This window comes from Stegodyphus dumicola, chromosome 2 (assembly GCF_044657685.1).
Source record: "Stegodyphus dumicola isolate Sdum_Otavi_A_Nest chromosome 2, ASM4465768v1".
Lineage (NCBI taxonomy): Eukaryota > Metazoa > Arthropoda > Arachnida > Araneae > Eresidae > Stegodyphus > Stegodyphus dumicola.
This window is the reverse complement of record NC_140769.1, coordinates 23761447-23783422: the sequence shown is the minus strand read 5'-3', so window position 1 is coordinate 23783422 and position 21976 is coordinate 23761447. Positions and strand designations below refer to the sequence as shown.

The window sequence follows — 21976 nt, the reverse complement described above, 5'->3', positions numbered from 1 at the left end:
GTCTCTTGCAATCTTATTCTCCAGACTTTATAACCGGAGCCTCTTTTTTCCCCAAAAGGCCCAAAATTTAAGGGAAAATTTCTTATCTTACCTCCCCAGAGAGCATTCAAGGCACATCACAAAGTGTCGAAGCCAAAAGTCGCGTCAGGTCAAAGTACCCGGATGCTTGAACAGTTCAAGCATGTGGAAAATATAAAGACATGGATAGAGGTGGGTAGGGGTACAGACGTGTTGAAGCTTTGAATAGAGTGGAGACCAGATTTAATTCTGATAAAGTTTCATAATTTACTCAGCCATAATTAATGTAATATGCATCCTTTATACTTTTTTTATAACACATTAGGAAATTCAAATTAAAGGGAGTTGAAAGTTATTTCTAAATGACAAAATAAAATACATATGTAATTTGGAATAAATATGAAGTAATAACATTGTAAAATTGTGCTGAAAGTTTTTTTTTCACTATATAGTTTTATTTATTTATATATTTATTATTATAGCCTTAATTCGCCTTCAGGAGATTTTACAATTGCCTACAAAAACTGAAGCCGAAGTTCAACAGCACCACATGAAAGTTATGCTACGCCATATTAAGCCAGACCAAGACTTTAAGAAACTCATGAAAGATCTCTCTAACTCGAGAGAAAATAATTTTGTTGTAGATCTACCACTGAGTCGAGTACACCAATTATTCCATGATGTAAGTATTAATTTTTAATGTAAAAATTTTTAGCTTATTATGATTACTTTTCTTTTCAAAGCAGCACTCACAATCAGACGATTGTTTGTTTTTTTTTACTCAGATAATAAAGCAAATAATGTCGCCCATAATAAAGAAGGTACAGCATTAACCCTAAATGTATAGAACAGCTTTCAATTATTAGATCAAAAAAATATTTGTAAAATCTAGCCAAAATCATGAGAGCAAGAAATAGAAAGCTTCGCTAAAATCTATTATTTATTGTTTTAGAGTTCTGCTTAATTAAATCCATTTTGATTATTAAATATTGTTATTTTAATATGCAAAGTGAAAATAATTTAAGCAAGAATTATTTCACCTTTTTGCTTTATTTGCAATATTTGAAATAAAATACCTTGCACATGCCAGCAAATAATAGGATCTCCTTGCAAAATTCAAAAAGCGAGTAAAAAGGATGCCACACAACTTAATTATAAATACTGAAGGAGAAGAATGTCTGTTTTTAAAGATTATTTAACTAAACCTATTTTCTGATCAATTTACCAAAGCGTTTTTTAATCTTCGTAAGATTATAGACTAAACTGTTGGTTAGTGTACAGATATGAACTGATAATATAGTGCGCATAATTTAAAACTGATTTTATTCCGAAAAAATTGAACTATTTAATGTGTTTTAAAAGAATCATATAAGTGAGATAATTTAATTAGATTATAAGAAGTTGCATAATTTAGTTAGAATTGAAATATAATTTAATTAAAATAACAAAAGATTTAAACTGATTCTTAGTCTTCGATCTAAAAATTTTTATTAGGTGCTTTTCTGGATGAATCACAATAGCATTCCTTCAAAGAATTTAGAAGAATATTTCCCAATGTTATAACATCTTTAAACTCAAGCTCAGTTTAACCGTCGATAACTACTTTAATAATGTATGTACATTCTAAAAACCGTGCCCTCCATGTATACAGGGTGTTTTTCTTTAGAAAACTGGCATTACCCCGAGCCATCTGTAGAACGATTTATCGACTGGAACACCACACAGTTTGGTAAGTGGATTAATGACCGCATAGTTAAAAAAAAAAGAAATAGTTCCGAAACTCGCCGATAAGGAAAATTTGTCGCTCTTCTTGTTTACACAGCTGAAAATTTGTATAAAACACAGGTAAAATTTGTAAATTTAAATGCACGGTTAAGCAAACAATAGCAGCATAAGGAAGGGACACCGAAGAAAATTTTCTGGGTTCAACATGCGTATTACATTACTTCAACGCGCGCTTTGTGAAGTTGATTTTCTTTCTCAATCCAATTCCTTCCAAATCTTTCTCAATTTAGTGTAAGTAAATATTTGTACTTTAAACTTTTGTTGATGATTCAGTGATTTCAAGAATGAGTTACATGGTTCCACAACATATGACTTCGTTAAGATCTGAATTTCTCTTATAAGCGTAAGTGATGATCTCTGTATTAAATCGTATCAACTATTTCTTTCACATTATTCGTTAGCACATGTTTAGTCAAAGTTAAATGGCAATCCAAGGGCATAATCCGTAAAGCCTTTTTTACCTGGCAAAAGCCGTAAAGCGTAAATAAAAATTTAACATTCTGAAATTATGAAAAGCGTCAAGATTAAGAATTTTTAAAGGTTTAAATCATGTCTTAGCGGGATTAGAGACTGATTACATTTCATTAGTCTACATAAATTCCACTGTTAAAACATTTTAATTTCTCTAGTTCTTAAATTAAACTACATATTTTGTAACATAATTTGTGGCGCATGAATTCATCGAAATGTTTTATTATACAAAATTTGAAGTATAGAACTTCCATATTGTAGTATTTTTTTTCTGTATTGTATTTTATATATTGTATTAGTATTTTTATATATTGTATATATCTATATTGTATTAGTATTTTTTTCTGTATTTTTGCATTTAACAACTGCATACATGCTTACTTCTGTTTTCACTTTTCCTTTCATTATCTAAGAACACACATAGCCCTCAACTATGGAAGCATTAACTGATTGCGGTAATAGGTATGAAATATATTTCCGACACATGCCGCACTTTCCTTTAGCTATCTGTTGTGTTTAATTTCTGTTCAGTTCGTATCAAATAGTACTATGGAAGATTGAGGTTTCAGAACCGAACATTTGTTTATATTTCAGAAACACGCGTTCATAGGTCTACGCTAAAAGGAAAGAAAAAAACACGGGAAAATGCATATACTAGTTCTTAAAAGGATAAAAAAAAATACGAAAAAAATTGCATCAGTCCCCTCGGGAAAGAATCCCATTTGATATTCAAAACGGAGGTACTCCTACTTCTAATGCAAATACACATTTACCGTCTTTCAAAGTAACATTTTTATGATGCCTATTTGCGGTCTTTTGCTAGAATGGGTACTGGTTGGAGAGATACAGGGACATAATAATTCAAAGTATTAGGCCGTAGGAAACATTCAAACATTCAGTGATACATATCACCAATTATTACGAAATTAAATATTGTTTATTATTTTCTGTGTCTTCGTGCCATCAAAAATGCTGAATACATATAAATGAAACTAATAAATAAATAAAGTGTTTTAAACATACTGATACGAAGTATGAAATTTAATTAAAAAACACATTGATAACAAGTAGGATATAAAGATAATTCCAGCATATTTCTCTTTGAAATATCTTTAAGATGGAATTGAAGTGGTATAAGGTGAGTTTAAAGTTGGAAAGCAACTTTCTTGTTATGTGTCCAAAACAATTCTGCGATTATTTTTAAGATGAGGAAACATAGATTTTTCTTCGGAATTGTAGACAATATAAGAAACAGACAATTTAACTTCTGAATATAAACAAGTCTACTATTCATAATTTAATTTCACAAGTTTTTTTTTTTTTTTTTTTTTTTTTGAAAGCAAACCACGAAGTCGGGATTTCAAGGCGTTCCATTCAGTGCGAAGGAAGGCGGACCATGAGAGATATTTGCGGTCCTAAAAGTCCGTAACTCAAATTAACTGTCAAAGCTCAACGAATTTTAGCGTGTCAACTAAAAGAATAACTGTCAGAAATATTTTAATGAATATAAATTTGATGGTTGAAAACAGGGAAAAGATCTCGGTAAACTGAATCCGGGGGGGGGGGTATGAATATCAAGGTCAAATTAGGAAGCCTCAAGATTTTTGTAATTCGTTTGTATTTGTAAGTGAATCTAAATTTTTTCTGATAGTGATAGATAGGTATTACATTATTAAATCTATAGATTAGGTATTACATCTATAGTATTACATTATTACATCTATAGTTGGGCCTAATATGCACTAATAGTAAACAGGTATCATTTCTCCATACTATTCCTCTAATACAAAACTTACTAATTGATGGGTTACATGTTATTGCAATGCATACTGTTGCTTTCTTACTATTCGTTATGTTTATACAATTTCAAATCTGGAAATGAGATATGACTTTCGAAACTGGAATTAGGTAAGTGGAGTACTGTTCATTTGATGTGCCTTTTACTTGCGCAAATTTTCCCTATCACAGCAACATTTGCAATCATTATTACATCTATTATTCATTTACGAATTAGCTATCGTGATACTAAATATTATATTAAATACGCTCTTAGAAATGCCTCATAGTTTTGAAGATAGAGGATCTGTTTGAATGATGTCTATGGATACCGTAGTACCGTAACAGTGAAGAAGAGTCGTTATGTCGATTATCTGCTCTTCATCTACTTGGTTTTTACTGCATATTTCTTGAAAGTCTGTCTCTGAGAGTTTGCTGTAGTGTGCAGCTCTTAACGGGTCTTCTTTTTCTCCGCAAATGCCGTTGTCTTTGAGAGAGAAATTCCTTTTGTAAAAATACTTCGAGAATAGATAGTGCACAGTCAAGTACTGATTTAGGAAGAAATTGGTATCCTTCCTGTCGTATTTTGCTTATGACCAAAATTCATTGACTCTTCTGCCGTGAAGAACATTATACAAATCATTTTGCTATTGTTTGTTCTCTATATTTTTCATCCAGTTGGTGAGATATGACCTTGGCCATTTTATGTCTAGGTCATGGCAGTTAAACTCTGGTTCGCTGAGAATGATGGAAAACAAATAGTATTGCCGAACTCCAACACTGGAGAACAAGGTAGAGATAGTCGGACATCTGGGGATGTATGAGTCGCGGCGTTAAAAATCTACATTATACTCATAGCAAAATGGATAAAATTATCTGTTTAAATAGTTTTAAACAAACAGGAAAACGAACTGCTCAAAAATTAGTATAATGAAGTATGATAACTTTATTAGGAGAATGATCGCAAGCATAATTATCATATTTACAAAATGTGCACTTTGTGTAATTGTTTATCAGTAATAAAACGCATTGAGGGAGTCCAGATCTTAATATTATTGAGCACATTTAGGATAATTTGTATTTAATAATTTAAAGTTTATAATAGAAATTAACTTAGAAGCATTTATTGTTAAAAGTAATAAAAGGGGATGAAAATCTTCCTGAAAAGTCTTCTGAAATCTATTTTACAAGACTCAGTCAAGTTAAAAAAGGAAATTGAGGCACAACATATTCTTACAATATTTTAGAGAATATGTTTTTAATATGCTTGCGTGCATCAATACGTTTATGGCACTGCGTTCTCATTTATGCACAAGAAACGTGTACTTTAATATTTATTTAAAATTATAGTTAAATATTATTTGGGATTGCTTTAGCAATACGTTATGACATGAAAGAAAAGTACATTTTAAAGTTAAATATTCAATTAACCTTTTGAAACGTATTTGAAAGTTTGTTGTTCTCCATCTGTTTTCGACATCTTCTGCCTTCTGCGTGTTAACCGTCCACATAATGCTAGAATATAAAAATGAACAGGGACACCATATTAAAGAAATAAATTTAGCGTTTCTCAAACTGTGCTCCATGGACCACCAGTGCTCTTTCTAGATTTCCAAAAAAGCCAACAAGTAAAATTCAAATTAATTGCATATACCTCATTATAGCCGCTAATCTCAAGAGTCTAGAAATCTTATATCACAATTGTGTAACTTTTCTCTTTCAAGGCCGGTATTTTAGAAAACGTATTACCGATTACTCTGTATATGGATTCGCCACTTTCTTGGAATAGCAACAAAATATGGGTTTAAAGCATTATGATTGTAATACGAGCATACATCCAAATAGCTTTGCAATAATAGGCAGGCTTCTCCATCTCATTTATGCGAGTACAAATATATATTTAGTTTTTAGTTACTAAGGTTAAAGATTATCCAAACTCTAATAGCCTTGAATTATTAAAAACCTTGAATAGCCTTGAATTATTAAAAGTAAATTTTCTTCTTTCCATTTTCCTTACTTAATATACATTCTTTAATAAATTAAATGACATTTATTTAATGGCATTTCAAAAATATAAGTATACAGATAGCAAAAGATGCTAAAAAATTGCTATCGAAAGGGGGAAAGAAAATTATCCTGCAAAATTTTCTAATCTATAAAGTGGTCCTGACGTGAGAAAAGTTCGAAAAATGTAGTATTATTTGCATCGGTAAAATACAAAATGAATCAGAAATATGGTTATACATTTTACCATATCTTATGATGATAATATTTTCCAATGACGGTACCTCTGGAAATTACCATTACTAGTTCAGGACTTCGGTCTGAAGAACAGGCGAATCAGATTCATATTATTGCTTCAAACTCTTCTCCATTTGTAACGCTTCCAATTTATCCGTTGTTCTCTGCATTAATGTTGCTGAGTAGGATAATCTGAAGATCATCCTTTCTTAATGACACAGGTATAACCAGAGGTTTTCTCGAATTTATTATAATCGATCGAAAAACTGCTTCGTAAAATCGTATATCTCTTGTTTCATGTTCTTGCGATCATTCTGAAAAATGATCAGATGGAACATGGCCGATTGCAAATGCAGTTCTTACCTGCGAAATTATGCTCAAAACTATTCTAACTACTTACATATGCTCGAACATGTGACTCTTATTTGAAATTAAAAAGACAAAACGCAAATTTGTTATAACATTTACCATTTTTCTCTATCCCATGCACACTTTCCGCAAAATTATTTTTGTGGCCTTTTCGTTTGTGGCTTTCTTTAGTCGTACTCACATACTTCTGGTTACAAAAATTTTTAAAGTGAGGCAAATAGTAAGGTCATTCGGATATTTCTGAGATACACCTAAGTTTTTAAAGTTATACCTGTGAGATTTTAGGAGCTTTCAACGTAGTCTCCTCCAGCATCAGTACACTTCTGTTTCTAATTTACCAAAGCTTGAATGCCTAAAGGCATGATTTCTTGGAATGGCTGAAAAAAATACATTTATAGCCTCATCAATCTAATCTTCGAGATTTAAACATCGTAAAAAGGAGTTCTTTGTTAGATTATGACATAACCGAAAGATTTATTATAATCTATCACAGAATATCCACCTATTCACACATAGATCGTGTAAATAGGTGGATATTCCGCGAGTTTGATGAGTTTTTATGCAATAAACTCACTTGCTGAATGCGAAAATGCATTGTCATGGTGGATCATGAGTCCTCGAACATGCTCTTCTTGAAGAATTTCTGGAAGACACTTAGTGGCGTACCATTAGCTGTGTCTGACTTCTGTCCTTCCAGCTTAATGACTTTGACCAGTCCCTGTACTTCTGAAGAAAGCAGCATATATTACTTATTGCATGGCACGTTAAGTTTTCACTATTGTGGCCGTGAGATCACTTTCAAAGACCCATACTTTACTTTGCTGACGTGTTGGAACGTCATAACATAGTACGAATGCTTCATTACCAGTTGTCATTTTAGAAATAATGCAGTTGCCACCATGTTCAAGTAATTTAAGGGTTTCTTTATTCATTCTGGTACGTTCCTCATTTTGGTGCTCAATTAAATTATGAAGAAACCAACGACAAACTAGTTTATTCATACGCAATTCCTTATGAATAATTTCATGTATGGCGGTTGATCCAATGTTAAGTTCCTTCTGTATCATTTAGTAACTGCAGCGATTATCATCGATTAACATTTTCCGTATGGCAGACACATTATGCGGATTACGACTGACTACGGCCTTTCTGTGTGTTCTTCATCTTGAAAAGAGTTGCGAGCCCTGTGAACTTCTGTAAACCATCTGAATACAGTAGCACGAGAAGGAGCTTTATTTCCAAATGTTAACTGTAGACGTTGCAAGCATTCTTCTTGATTTAATACCGCTTTAAAGTCATAGAAAATCATAGAGTGACAATATTCTTGGGTCAACTCCATTTTCGCTTCTGCCTTAAATTTATTTTACGGTAAACTACTTGCAATTGGCCATCAAAAATTCGTTTGCTAGGTTAAACTATTTCGTACTTTCAAATTTAACCGTTTAATTTTTTTCTGCCACTTATTGTCTGCTCAGAAATTTCTGAGTGACCTATTTATGTATTGGTATTTTTTAAATAAGAATGAATTTTAATAACTAATTGGTTTAAAGTAATTTTGTAAAGATTTAAATATATATATATATATATATATATATATATAATATTTAAATATATGTAATTTCTTATATATTTCGAGACAGGCCAGCCAGGTTCAGATGATGACAGAATATCAAAATTATTTCTTAACATCTCTGGTGAGTTTTGTAACATTATCATATAACACTATCATTCTATTTTTGGTATATTAATCTTCCTCTCTTAATAAATTCTTTTTTTGTTCTTTAGGACGCTCACACAGTTGATTGGAATACCACAATCATTGGTAGGACCAACATCACTGCTTTTCGGTTGATCAATCCAGAAAACGAACATTTTAAGAAATTCTTAAGGGAATGGATATTTTCGGAACAGACCATAGGGAAAGATGTACCCAGTAAACAGCCAATAACGGTAAGTTTCAGTCATTCAGTTTGAAGTTTATGAATCTGTTGAATACTTATGAAACTTAAATGAATAGCTTAAAAATATAGTTATTTCGGTACTCTTCTGTTATCGGGACCGGATTCAGAAATGTATGCGTGTGTTTGCATGTAGGTATGGATGTACGGGTTCATGTTTATGCATGTATACATGTACGTACGTATGCAAATGTGCGCATATACAAACAAATATATGCACATATACACACGTCATACATGTTCCGATAACATAAGAGTTTCATTATTTTTTATAGCGAACTACAAATGTGTTTTAGGTAAAGTACCTCATTAAAGGTAAATAGAAAATTTAAATAGAACAAAATGAGATATAAGTAGCAGAAGGGGTGACTAATTTCGCATTGCTCCGGCGGGGTCATCTAAGATAGATTGTATTCGTCTTGTAAGACAGCCAGTGCTTAGGTGCTCAAAAGGAGGAATTTTATGCAATTTAAGAAAACGAGACTGCTATTTAACATCTATTTTTTAAAACAGAAATATTGTTTGCGAACTCGTTGTATAATTTTCCTTAGTGGGATTTACGTCTAGAGAATCGGATGGTCGTGTCACGAAGAACACTTCAATAATGGTCAATAAACTACTGCTTGACCATTTTGCTTGAGTTCCCTTGAAATATAAACTACTGCAGTCATCTTTATGACAGTTAACGTACATCATATGTAAGGCCTTCTTCTGGCGTTCCCTCGTATGGCGAATGGAAAGCATGTCCAGTTAGCATTCGGAAGTTCCGGAGCGTTAGTTCCGGCGAGTTGTAATGCACATTTTTTAAGTCTTCGGCTGTAAAATAAAATTCCCTATGATCTCTATAAGTGGCATCCTAACTAGGAAAGTGTGCTGAATGATATATCATTGCCATCGCGGTTGGTGAGTGTGTCCTGGCCTTTCTAGTCGTCCTGTAAGAGTAGGAGAATGTAGGGTTTCTCTTTCTTCTACCTGCTTGCCTTCTTGGCCACCGGCTAGTATCGGAAGGTTTGGAGTTGGACTCCCGGCAATGGCACTGCACATTCTTCACGTCGTTTGTTCCAAACTGAAATGCTTAATGGTTTCTATACATTCGCAGCCTCTTTCAGTGATACCAGTTTGTCCTGCAATGGGGAATCATGCAATACAAGATATTTGGCAGTAGAGTACTGCGGCCTTATAAGCTGGTTTACTGACAAAGAAGAATTTAACAATAATTATTGACAAAGTCAGATTACTCTGCAGATTTTTTTGTAATTTTTGGCAAATTCAGATATTTGTCTATAACAGTGTCTTGTTACTACGTCTGACGATTTAAAAGTTCTTCTGGCTCACGTCTAACATTTTACTGCACATTTTTTACTTTCGTTGTGAATATTTTGATATCATTTGGTAGCTCATATTTTCGATATCATTGCAAAAGCCTGTCTATAAAGCAATGTTTTGACAATAAAACGGCAAAAAAAAATGTTTTGTTGCCGAATCGTTTGCAGTAAGTGCTCGCGTTCGGAGCAACATGATAATTCTGTCTTTGATAATTCTGTCTGAAAATTTCAAAATTATTTTGGATGCGAATAAAGTATTAGATAACCAGAAAAGATTTCAAGAAATTATAATTAAATGAAGATAATAAAATGAACAGGGATAAGTAAAATCGCTAAAGGAAAACTAATGCGATGATTGCAAAAACATTAACAAAATTATAAATTGCAATTTTTAGATTAAAAACATGCTGGAAACGGAGAAAAGAAACCGATCTTATGATATTATTTCTCATTTCAGTCTTTAGCGTTACAGCAGCATTATATTCTTATAAAGCGTTAAAAGGTTCTTTGATTTTTTTATTACTATTCAGTGTAATTAACAGTGTCATCTTACTTAATTTTTTTAAATTTCTGTTTTAAGGATATGAAACATAATTACTTTGATTAATTTGAGTCCAGTGAGAATAAACACAAGTTGATAGTTTTCTTTTTAAAGTCTACATAAGTAAACTTAATTGCGTCTTTTAATTTAATAGAAAAAAATAAGTTATATTGTTAGATTAAGAAAGGTGTGGCAATTAAAAAGTAATTTCATTTTTTAAACTGTCAAGAAAATGTTTTAACGCGCTTAAATTTGTTTTAAAAGTTTAAAAATTATATTTAAGCGGATAAGCTTTCTGAAATAAAGTACGATAACTGAAACAAATAAGTAAATAAAATTTCCTCACTTTTGGGTGTAAGTTAAAAAAAAGATTAAGTAATAATCTAACTCAACTGTTGTCTTAGATAATTCTATTATATGGATCCTAGGGGTAAAGTAATTAATTTTGCAGTGTATGTCCTAAAAGAAACGATATTAGTGACGGGTCACTAAAAAGGTCAGGGGTGAGTCCGTGCAGCAGGGCAGCTAATGAGAAATGCAAGCTTACATTTATGGAATTTCATGCGAATCGTGTCGAGCAGTTTGAAACTCATCTTGCACGACTTAACAGCTTTCGAATCGCTAAGCAAAAAGGAAATGTGTTTCAGTACCACGGTTACAACATGGTGCGTGACAAAAGTCTACGTCAAGTTACGTAAATTCGCTACCGTCATAATTAAAATACCTGCGAGGATGAGATTTTATCGAAAGAATAATTGTACCCGTGGTATATGGCATTTAAATAAGAGACATATCGTGGATAACGAGCAACGTTTTGAGTACTAGTAGCGTACGGAAGTTCAGAAAATAAGGAAAATATAACGTTTGTGGTGAATTATAACTGGCATTTTAGAGATGATATAATATGGAAGCCTGCCGACATCTGATTTGCATTACCGTGAGATCACAGACACATATTTTCTCCAAAATGCTAAAGCTAATTAAGCATTGCTACCAAATGAAAATATTTTTTGGCCCGAAGAAATGATCAGTCGCACAGTTCGAGCTCGACATCGAGCATTTTGTTGCGTTTCCGAAGCTCACATTAGGCCGTAAATTGCATAGTTTTGGAATAATAGCGCGCAAGTAGCTGTGAGAGATTTTCTCTAAGGCAGCGTTTCTGATCCACCCGGGTGGCGGTCTGCACACGCTAATTCGTCGGTCCTTTCCAAAATCACAGGTATTTCAACAATACATGTTCCGTCGTTTACAACAGAAAAATATTAAAATCTGACAATTGTGTATGCCATCATGCATATTGCGCAATGCATTAGCTCAAGCTTTTTCAGCATGTCCGTTGCTATCTGTTTAATCTATGTTTATTAGTATCAGGGTATCTATCGTGGGGCCACGAACGTGTATTTGCGGGTAATTAAATAATACACATTAGGTTTTTTTTTTTTTTTTTTTTTTTTTTTTTAAGCGTTATTATTTTTTTAAGTTCGTTGTATCATGGCAATTATATTTTTAGTCTAATAAATAGGACGAACTTCTTTAAATGTTTTTTAACAAGAAAACAGATGTTAAGCAAATAACAACGATGATTTTACCTAAATTCAAATATGTTTATGAATTCCGATTATTTCAGCTTTTGATACATGAACAAAGGAAAAGCTACGAGAAAAGACTGATAGGCGGCACTTCTAGTATGATAGGTCAGGAATTTTGAATTTACTTGACCAGCGGGCGGTCGCTGGTCAGCTGTTTTTATATGCGATGATTTATAAGTTTTTTTTTGGGGGGGGGAACCACCGGTCCGCGGCCGAAAACGGTTGAGAAGCACTGTTATAAGGCTTTTCAAAAACTGTTCTTATGAATACAGTGCTGAAGTCATTGTATCCAAGCTTTAGGACCCTGCTTTGAATACAACACGTATTTTAACTTATTGGTGCTGAAATAATTTTTCAGAGTTTGCATCCTTTTTTCTTGAGCGTGTATGCTCAGTTTGAATATATGAGCAGAAACATAAGCACTGTACGCTTCCAAAATTATTTTCCTCAAAACTGGATAATGAATTAATTTTTACACATCAGGTATTAGTGCTGAATTAACAAGTGGTGCGTACTATTACAGGGTAAATCAGAACAAGCTGGCGAAACTTTAGGAAGTGATAGAAGGCAGCTATACAAGCAATATTTGACATAGAATATATGGTCTGAACGCAAGCGGTGAGAAGGTCAGTTTTCCACTGTCACACTTAAAGAACTAACGCAAGTATGAGAGGAGATACTTTAGAAAACATTTCTTAATGTAATTGATGTACATTCTCGAAGAAATTGTTCAAAAGACCTTCCAGCTCATCACACCTGCGTGATAGGGACTAACGCACATTTGCGAAGACAGTAGGAATTTCCCGAGTATCGCTGGTAACAACAGCGATTCTAGCGACTAGATCCATATTGGTTTCATATGGCCTCACAGGAAAAAGTCCAAACATGAGAGATCCCGTGATGTTCGTGGTCAAGCTATGGAACCAATTCGACCAATCCATCGCCCTGGAAATTTTGTGGTTCGTATAAATAGCCATCCTCTCTGTTATCCATGGTAGAAAATGCCGTTTGGGTCCAAGAACTGATCCTTTTTATACTACTTACAATGTCACCTAGCGGCTCGCTGTTTTGCGTTCCAACTATACATTCTATGACGAATATTTCTCATATAGCTGCCTTCTATCAACCCCTAAAGTTTTGCCCAGTTTAGAGACTCACCCTGTATACAAATAATCGCCTACAGCTGTGTTCTGTACGGGGCGCCAAATGCGATAAAAATTAAACACAAGATATCACTCAGTACCGACCTGAGTCGCCTTTGATGTTTTCTGCGAAATATATGAAAATGTTTTCACCCATTTATAATTATATCCAGTCTTCGGTTTTACTGCGGAATGCGAATGGTATTTATATTTCGTAAAATATGAAATACACTTTGATTTGAAACATTAAGTGTATTTTCATTTTATGATGAAATAAGGATAACTCACGCCCATTAATAAATGTAGATCAGCGAAATGGTTATGTTTCGCAGGCCTCCAATTAGCCGTTACGGCTGTAAATTAAGCACATGCTCAAACTGGTAGAGATTTCCGTGAGTGCTGCTGATTCTTCCTTATTGCAAGTGTGCTGTCTTTATATTCTATGAGCGTATTGTTGCGAAATGCCCAGCTGCGGTAAGATAGTTTACCAGCAAAACGGGGTTAGTGTTTCCAGGAAGTGATAGGGAAAAACAGGGATGCGCGATTGGGCGCAAAGTCCCTCATTTGTCGACGAGCGATAACGCATTCTTAGCAGTTTTATTCGGGAATGTTATTGAAAGTAGCTTTACCTATATATATACTCTGCTTGTATGCGGAGAGAGGAGTATCTTGAGTTCAGTTAGAATAGTAGAGTTTTGAGTTCGGAGATTAGCTTGACAGCGATCGACCGAGTTGAGAGCTGAACTTTGGTGCTTTGCCGTGTCACCGTTATAGCCTGAAGGTTCTGTTGCTGATTGTTTCAGAGTGTTTATCGTAGCTTTTCGACGACTGTGAACGTGCCTTTGGAACTGTCGTCTGTAATTTGGCGAATATTGTGTTTTGATTCTTCGTTAAGAGTTGGAGTGTCAATCACTCCAAATCCACGAGCCCGTAGAACACAACAGAATGTTGCGTTCTATAAGCGAGTGCCACTTTATTATACTGTCCATGGCCACTGGAACAAGTATCGTTGAAATGCCCTTTATCTCCAACCAAAATTTGACGATCGCGACTGAACATTTCGGGCTGTATCGGACAAATGACATGGAATCTCTCAGCTTCTCTGAACAGCTTGTATTATGGCTAGATCCGCTGTGGTATACATATCTTGTACTATACCAATTAGCCAATTTAAGCATCGTTGCATGATCATCTAAGCATACTTTAATGTACCTGAAATCTGCTAATACACAAATTCCCTAGCTCTGAGCAGTCCGTCACTTTTGTTTTCGGTGGGCTACCCCTTTACGTTTGTCTTTTAATTCTTTTTATATTTGCATACAGAATATTCAAATGACCATTGATTGTTATGTAATGAATGCTTACTTCAGAGAGCGCAATTGTTTTCTTTTCGCTTGATGTACGTTTGGTTCCTTAGAAATGAAATTTATATTCATGAATGTACCTGAAAACCGCATGTTTAAATTTATGTGATTTGTTTGCTACAATGATTTTCGAGGTACAGAAATCGCCTTCAGGGAATCATTTTAGATTTCTCTTTTATAATATGAGCACAAGTAAAAACACATTTTTCTTCCAAAAAGCAGATACCTAGTATGGCCTTAGTTGTAAGATAAAACATACAACTAAGGATCAAGTAAAATTTAAGCAAATACATATGTGAATGTTAATAGCTTCGATCTGATCACTCCAATATGCAACCCGACTTAGACATATCAAAGGAAGATTCAGGTTTGAATTCTCGTTTTATTTAAAATCTTAAAATAAAACAAAAGAATGGAATTTGTAAGCTATCGACACTACAGAGTCGATCTATCGAGACTATAGAGTCGAGCTATCGAGACTATACTTAATAGCGTGTCCAACCGGCATGTCCAAATTAGTTTTGTGTGTAGTTTGAGAATATGTTTTGAAGATTTCTGAAATAAGCAAGTTTGGAGTTGTTTATTAGCATTCCGCATCTATTTAATTTTTTAAATTTTTGTCTTTGTTGGCCACTGCAATCAACGGTTGAGATGCTAAAGATAGCTAAAGAGCGGTAATTCAATCTGGGTTCAAATCTTGATAAAAATGCTGGTTGTACGAAACCTTTCGAAATGTTTTCCGGTCGTAATATGAATAGGACTTAATTTCTTCCCTTAGAAAGTGCTCTACAGGGACATTTCCTAGAATATTACGAGAATTGATTAACTGAAATAATAAAATTCCTAAAATTTATTTAGATTGATGTGTATAATCTCGCAATTTTTTATTACATTTTCGTTTTTCATTAACTAAGATACTAACTCAAAATGTGTTTAATAAAATTTTAATATCCTATTTATGATTCGTTTATTTAGACAGAAGCCGCCCTTGTGTACGATGCTGTAACAATGTTGGCAAAATCTCTACGTGAGCTGGAGAGGACGCGACAGCTTGATTTGAGATCTATGTATTGTGATGAATCTGCAGTTTCAAGTCACGGAAATGCTACTATTTATCACATGCAAATGGTAACTAAACTCCTAGAAAACGTTCATGGTATATTTTTAAAACTATCTTTATATTTTGTTTGTCTGTTATACGAATAAAATAAAAATGAAATTTATTCCGGAAACCAAAGATTTTAAAATAGAAATTACAAAATTTCGGCGAAACTGAAAGCATTATTTTGTAATCAATGATCTAGTTATTTTATAATAGTAATAAGGGAACAAAATTAGCTATAATGATATAATTTTAATTTTGTGTGTAATTGGTCTGTCATTCTTAGCTGTAAAACTAAAATAATTACGATCTGTTGCTTTATAAGAAACATAAATCTTTATATAGATTTCCAGTTATTGCAAGTATGCAGTATGTATGAGAATGTCCATGTTATTCAGTTTGAAAGAAAAAAAAAAATTCATTTAAAAGCACATTTTTCTCAAATCAGGTCGAAGTTATGAAATCATTTATAACATAAAAGATTATATTATTAAATTTATTTTTTTATTTCAATATAACTTTATAAATATGAACGCAATTATATGTTCTAATTATTTTCGATTTTACTGTAGAAACATAAAGAAATACTTCATATGAAAACTCTTCGTTTTCATTCTAAGATTAAAATTTAATGGAATACCATTGCATTTTTTGAAGTGAAATAATAGTTTTATTTATTTTTATTTCCTTTGTTAAAATATAATAACTTTCTTTTTATTCCCCTTTTGCATTTTCATTAGACGAAGTGGAGATTTTCTACGTTTAAAATTTTAAACAAATATACAATGCCTGATTGTTATAAGCAATTTAGAAAAAAAGCATTTATTTTGTAATAGGCTATTGTAAAAACATAATGTCCATAATCAGACAAAGAGATGACAATTAAAATTTTGAAAAGTCATTCGTTCTTAAATGCATGAAAAATATCATTAAGCTATTATTAAAAGGATGAATAATAACATTAAAGTATTACCATAAAAATTGATTCTCATCATGTATAAAAACTCATTGCTATCAGGAAAATTACTTAGCTATCCTACATACATTATTCGAACTTTTATTTCGTTATTGCCATTTCCCTGGAAGAAGTAATTATCTATTTTGTTGAAGGTTATTCTTAAACAGAAAAAATAAATAAATGCATTCTTAAGCATGTAATGATTTTTAAAATATTACCAAAGAAAATATTCATTATTTTCATTATGATCATTAAAAAAGTAAAATACAATGCTGTGTTCTATTTTAATTTTTCAATCCTTCTTTTCTTATGCAAAATGCAATTGGATGCAATTTGAACTGATAGTAATTTACCTATGTTAATTATTGAATGTAATTGAAACATTCAGTAATTAATTTTTTTTTCCGATCATCACGATCTCTCACACATTCATAAAGTTCTTAAATATATTATACCTGAATATATATTATAAGTTATTTTCTCCTTCGTGGCCTTCATGCCTTCGTCACACTCGGCACGTATTCGAGAGGTCTTTGTTCGAGTCCCAGCAACGGCATTCTCAATTTTCATGTCTCCTGCCTCTAAATAGCCTAATGAACGACAGTGGCGCCCGAATTAAAAAGCGGTGAAGGATAATTCTCCACGATCAGGATTTGGAGATTGGGTCCCCTAAATACCCAGTTGCTCTTTAAAGGGAGGAGTATGTAAGGTGCTTTCTCCCTCCTTTCTGCATGCTTTCGTGGTATAACGGTAGCACACTCGGCGCATATTTGAGGTGTCCAGTTTCGATTCCCGGCAAGGGCGTTGCTCACTTTTTATGTCTTTCGCTTCAAATAAAACTAATGTCGTTATAAATAGTTGGAAACAGCAATGGGTTTATATTCGAGAATTAGGAAAATGGTTTTTAAATTTGTTTTCGATATAAAAATCTTTATGTGTAATTCTTAAGCGGCCCAAAAAAATTCAGAAGTGAAGAGTTCATGAAATTAGAATCTCACTGGGGGTGAAGGTAGTTATTAAGTTAATGGTTAGAAGTTCATTGACTGTGATAATTATTGTAACTAATCTTGCTTCTCTGGCAGCAGAGCAAACACACAGGATTCATCGTAACAAGGGTGCAAGATTGCAGCCAAGAGCCTTGTGCGCCAGAAAACGGACATTGGAACTTTGCTCAGTTTTGTTCGTAGTTTTTGAAGGAAAGTCTCCTCGGGGGAACTGGTCCTAGGGTCTTGCATTCCTCTTTCCCTATCACGAACTGCTCAAGAGGACTTTGGGCTCGCCGCATGTTTAAAGTGCCCTCGATCAAATAATTCAAGTATATCCTAGAAGGATGATAGTTTACAATTTACACTGCCCATAAACCTTTGATGTTTGCTTTTGGTCTGGAAAACGAGAAGGCCTGACCTAGGCAGGTGTATCATTTACAATATATCTCAAGGTTTTCAAAAGCTGTACGTCACACTGGCAGAATAGACAATATCGTTGGAGATTCGTTATCCAGCTTCGTGATGTAACAGCTCTTTTTACGCATAATATTATCTTTTTTGTTGCGGAGTTTAGTTTTTCTAGATTGTCAAGAAGAAGAATGTGAATTTGCTTTAATGGTGTAACCCTAGCGTCCTCTTTTATTACGTGAATTAAAATATGTTTAATCCATTCTGTAATTGTCATTTAAGTTATTAAATTATCCCATGCATTGATTAAGCATAGAGTCTACAATAGTGCTTCCATACCCCACACACATTATACATTTACAAATAACGATGCCCTCTCCGGGATTCGAAGCCGGGGCCTTCGATACGCAGTCAAAGTCACTAACCACTATCCCGGTTGGGAGACATCCATAAATATCGGAATTAAGTAATTCAAATTAAACTAGAAAATGGTTTTGTCTTTAAAGAATTTCTTTTTTTAAAGATAATAACGGATACATGATAGGTGAGTTTAATATAAAACCCCACATGTGTATAATAATATGAGCCGAAGCTATAAGCAAAGTCTCTTTTAATATGCAATTAATCTTCGGTACCTCATTTGAATGCTTGATTTTGTTACTTTTTCACATTAATAGCATCCTTTCGAAGGTGCCAGTGGCTATATCAAAATCGATAAGCAAGGACGACGAACAGCCTTCTCAATTGATATGGTGAAAATAACTAATAAAGGTATAATGAAGGTAAGTGTAGTTAATTATATTTGATCATACATACCATTTGTAACATTGTTTTACGTAGCAAAATAAATTTAAAATACGAAATGAATGTGAAAACATTCTGTTGTTATTTCAATATTTTCACTCTATTTTTTGTATCCTGTTTTTCTAAATGTCAAATTATTTTTATATAGTATGGTGTTTTAAATGTATACTTTATTTATGTTTAAATGCACATTACTTAAAATTTAGCTGCTTTAATTTTTATTACTATTTAACGTAGGTATATTTTACAGTTTATTTTTGTTCCTGCACAAATTAGGTTCCAGAAAAATATCATTGTAGTTTTTTTAATTTACGGTTAATATGTGTTCTTTGGACCTAAATGATGTAGAGTTCTATATCATTGTCGAATATTGGCGTGCTTCAGTATCATAATAGTGCACATAGGTAGTTGATTTTAGAGCAATTAAATGTAAAATCGTCGTATTTCGCTGCGTAATGTAACATGAAATATCTAAAGAGAAAATCTATCCCGGTAAAGTAAGAATACAGGGGCAAATCCATTTAACATTGAGTAAATGGGTACCTCGGTAATTTGTCGAGATAATTTCGGTAATTTGAAAGCAGTTTTGGCGACTTATTTTGTTACCACATTCGGCGGCCATTTGAAGGCATTTTGCATCCCTGTATCTCCGTAATAGGTATTGTAATTGAGTGAATGTAATTGATCACTGTATTAGCTGAAACCGTAATTCGATGCTCATATTGCTTTCCAGTAATTTCGAGAAGCAGAAAGTACTAAAAATATCTCGGTGGCCGGAGGGAAACGATTTAAGATCGGAGAGAGAGCTCCTCTCAGTAGTAGTTGAAGTATTGTTCTTGTGAGATTAGTTTAGCGTGAACTGACATTATCTCCGTTCTCTTTAAATTCGCTTTATATTGCGTTGTGTTTGACGTCCTTAGTAGTTTGAAGTGTAACTACTGATTGTACTCTGCAATCCTGTGAAAACCTTCTGTGGAAAATTCCAGAACTTTGAAATTTTATTAATCTGTCATCGGAACTGTGTACATTCAATCTATTACGAACCCGTAAACACGCAACAATCACTTTCTCTGAAATATCTCAAAATTTGTAACACCTAAACAAGAAATAACATTCATCACTTTTTTAAAGAAATAACTGGCTTATAAAATGTATCATTCTAACTGTTTTCCTCTGAAATGTTTCATCAAACGGTTGCTATTCTTTCGTGAATTATTTAAAAAATTATGTAGACAAACATTGCATAACTGCAAAGTTACAAACAATTTTAACACTTCCAGAAATGGATTTTCAAACAGAAACTTTTATCAAAGTGGTTGAGTATTGCTAAAAGAAAGTTTTTACAGCAATTCATGCAAAAAGATAGGCTTGAACAAAAGGATGGTCCCCTTCAAACAACTTCAAGAGAGAAAAGAATGCGTTAGAAATCAAGAAAGAAATCATTTTTGTTCGCCAGAGTGCTTCAAAGAGAAACTGTTCTTAATGTAGTGACAGAGCAATTTGACACGCACTGATGAACGAAAAGTTGTTTTTTCTATGTCCAAGGCACGTTTCGTTTTTAAGAAAATGCATACTGGAGGAAAAAAAAAAAAAAAAAGGCTAAGAAACAGTTTATTCACCGAACTCAAGGCCATACATGTGAACAAAAATAAACAAGAAACATTGTTTAAGGTGGAGGTAACAATCGTATGTTTTGTTTTTGGTGATATGGCATGATCCCAGATTTTCGTAGAGATAGTATCATGATTAAGGAGATATATGTGAATATCTTAAGGAACACACTGTTACCAAGGGCGGAATTTCTCATTTCACGAGCATGTAGTTACAGCTACAAACAAAGCAAAGGCGGCCTACATGGCATTATATCCTTTATTAGGACGAAAATCCAAATTGAATTTGAAGATAAAACACAGCCTGTATGTTACACTTATTCGTCAGATCTTACTTTACGCAATCTCGGCATGGGCCACTGCTACAAAAACTGACAGACATAAAATGAACGTATTACAGAATAAGATACTTCGAACTATCACAGATGCACCGTGGTTTATTCGAAATTCTCAGCTATATCAAGATCTCAAGATTCTCCCAGTTCGGGAACAAATTCTTACTACGGCTCATAATTTCTTTACGAATACGCAAAACTCACCTTATACTACAATAAAAAATTTAAAAACTTACGATCCCGCTGAGGAGAATGTGGTAAAATGCTCACGTTCGATCCACCATAACCCACGGTGGTGATGATGGGCATATTGTAAATATTTATTTAACTTCATATATAACCAAGATTTTCATTCAATATTTAACAAAGTTTTATGTAAATGTATAAATTGTGTGTATAAATTGTAAAGCCACGGACTTAGTTTCTCATTTATGGACTTGATTTGGCAAAGCCTTTTGAACTTTGTGAAAAAAATTACTTATTTCAAGTGTAAAGTGTAAAAATTTAATGTGGTGTTTACCATACTCATTAAACGTTCCGCTAACCTAAAATGCAACTTAAAATGCAGTCCATTGGCTAATAGAAGACACGTGACCTCACACCAACTTTCATGCAAAAATAAATTTATAAGTTCAAATACTCGACTAAAAATGCTAAAGTTATATTAATACATTTACAGAAAAAAAAAAGGCAAAGAAAGTTTATAAATTGCTAATATAGCTTAAAACGTCATTTATTCAAATAATAAGGAATTTAGTGCAAATTGGTGTTTTTTAAAGTAATGTTCTCCTTGCAACGGCAAGGGCCAATAAGAATGAGACTTCACGTCATGTAGCATTTCGACTCTCACGTAGCTAGCTTTTAAAACTGTCAGCAGATATGCCATGCACCTACTCAAATAAGATTGCATCTTAACTGATCTCCAATGCATGATCTACAATGATTCTGAAATGATTCTCCTGTCTTGCCATCTTGTAAAAAACATTTTTTTCGTCCCCAGGACGTGGTGCTAATGCACCTTTTATCTAATTAAACAATTATATGATTGTCAACGGGCTGAAGAGCTACTGGTTTATACTCTCAGAAGAAATCACCAGAATCAAAACTTACTATTTCAGATTTTACCAAGGGCAGAAGCGTTAAAACCACTAGAATAACGATAACAAAAATATGATTTGAAATGCTCAGATTCGA

At 33.2% G+C, this 21976-nt stretch overlaps 1 protein-coding gene across 2 annotated transcripts in view; it reads left to right on the top strand.

Moving 5' to 3' along the window:
- Nucleotides 1–21976, top strand: part of LOC118197433 (glutamate receptor ionotropic, kainate 2-like) — a 482153-nt gene that overhangs the window by 402252 nt on the left and 57925 nt on the right. For both annotated transcript variants that reach the window (XM_085810529.1, XM_085810530.1), the window contains 5 exons: nucleotides 501–700; nucleotides 8301–8354; nucleotides 8446–8610; nucleotides 15555–15707; nucleotides 18711–18815. In XM_085810529.1, the coding sequence (XP_085666655.1) occupies nucleotides 501–700; nucleotides 8301–8354; nucleotides 8446–8610; nucleotides 15555–15707; nucleotides 18711–18815 (677 nt within the window). The remainder of the gene's footprint in view (nucleotides 1–500; nucleotides 701–8300; nucleotides 8355–8445; nucleotides 8611–15554; nucleotides 15708–18710; nucleotides 18816–21976) is intronic.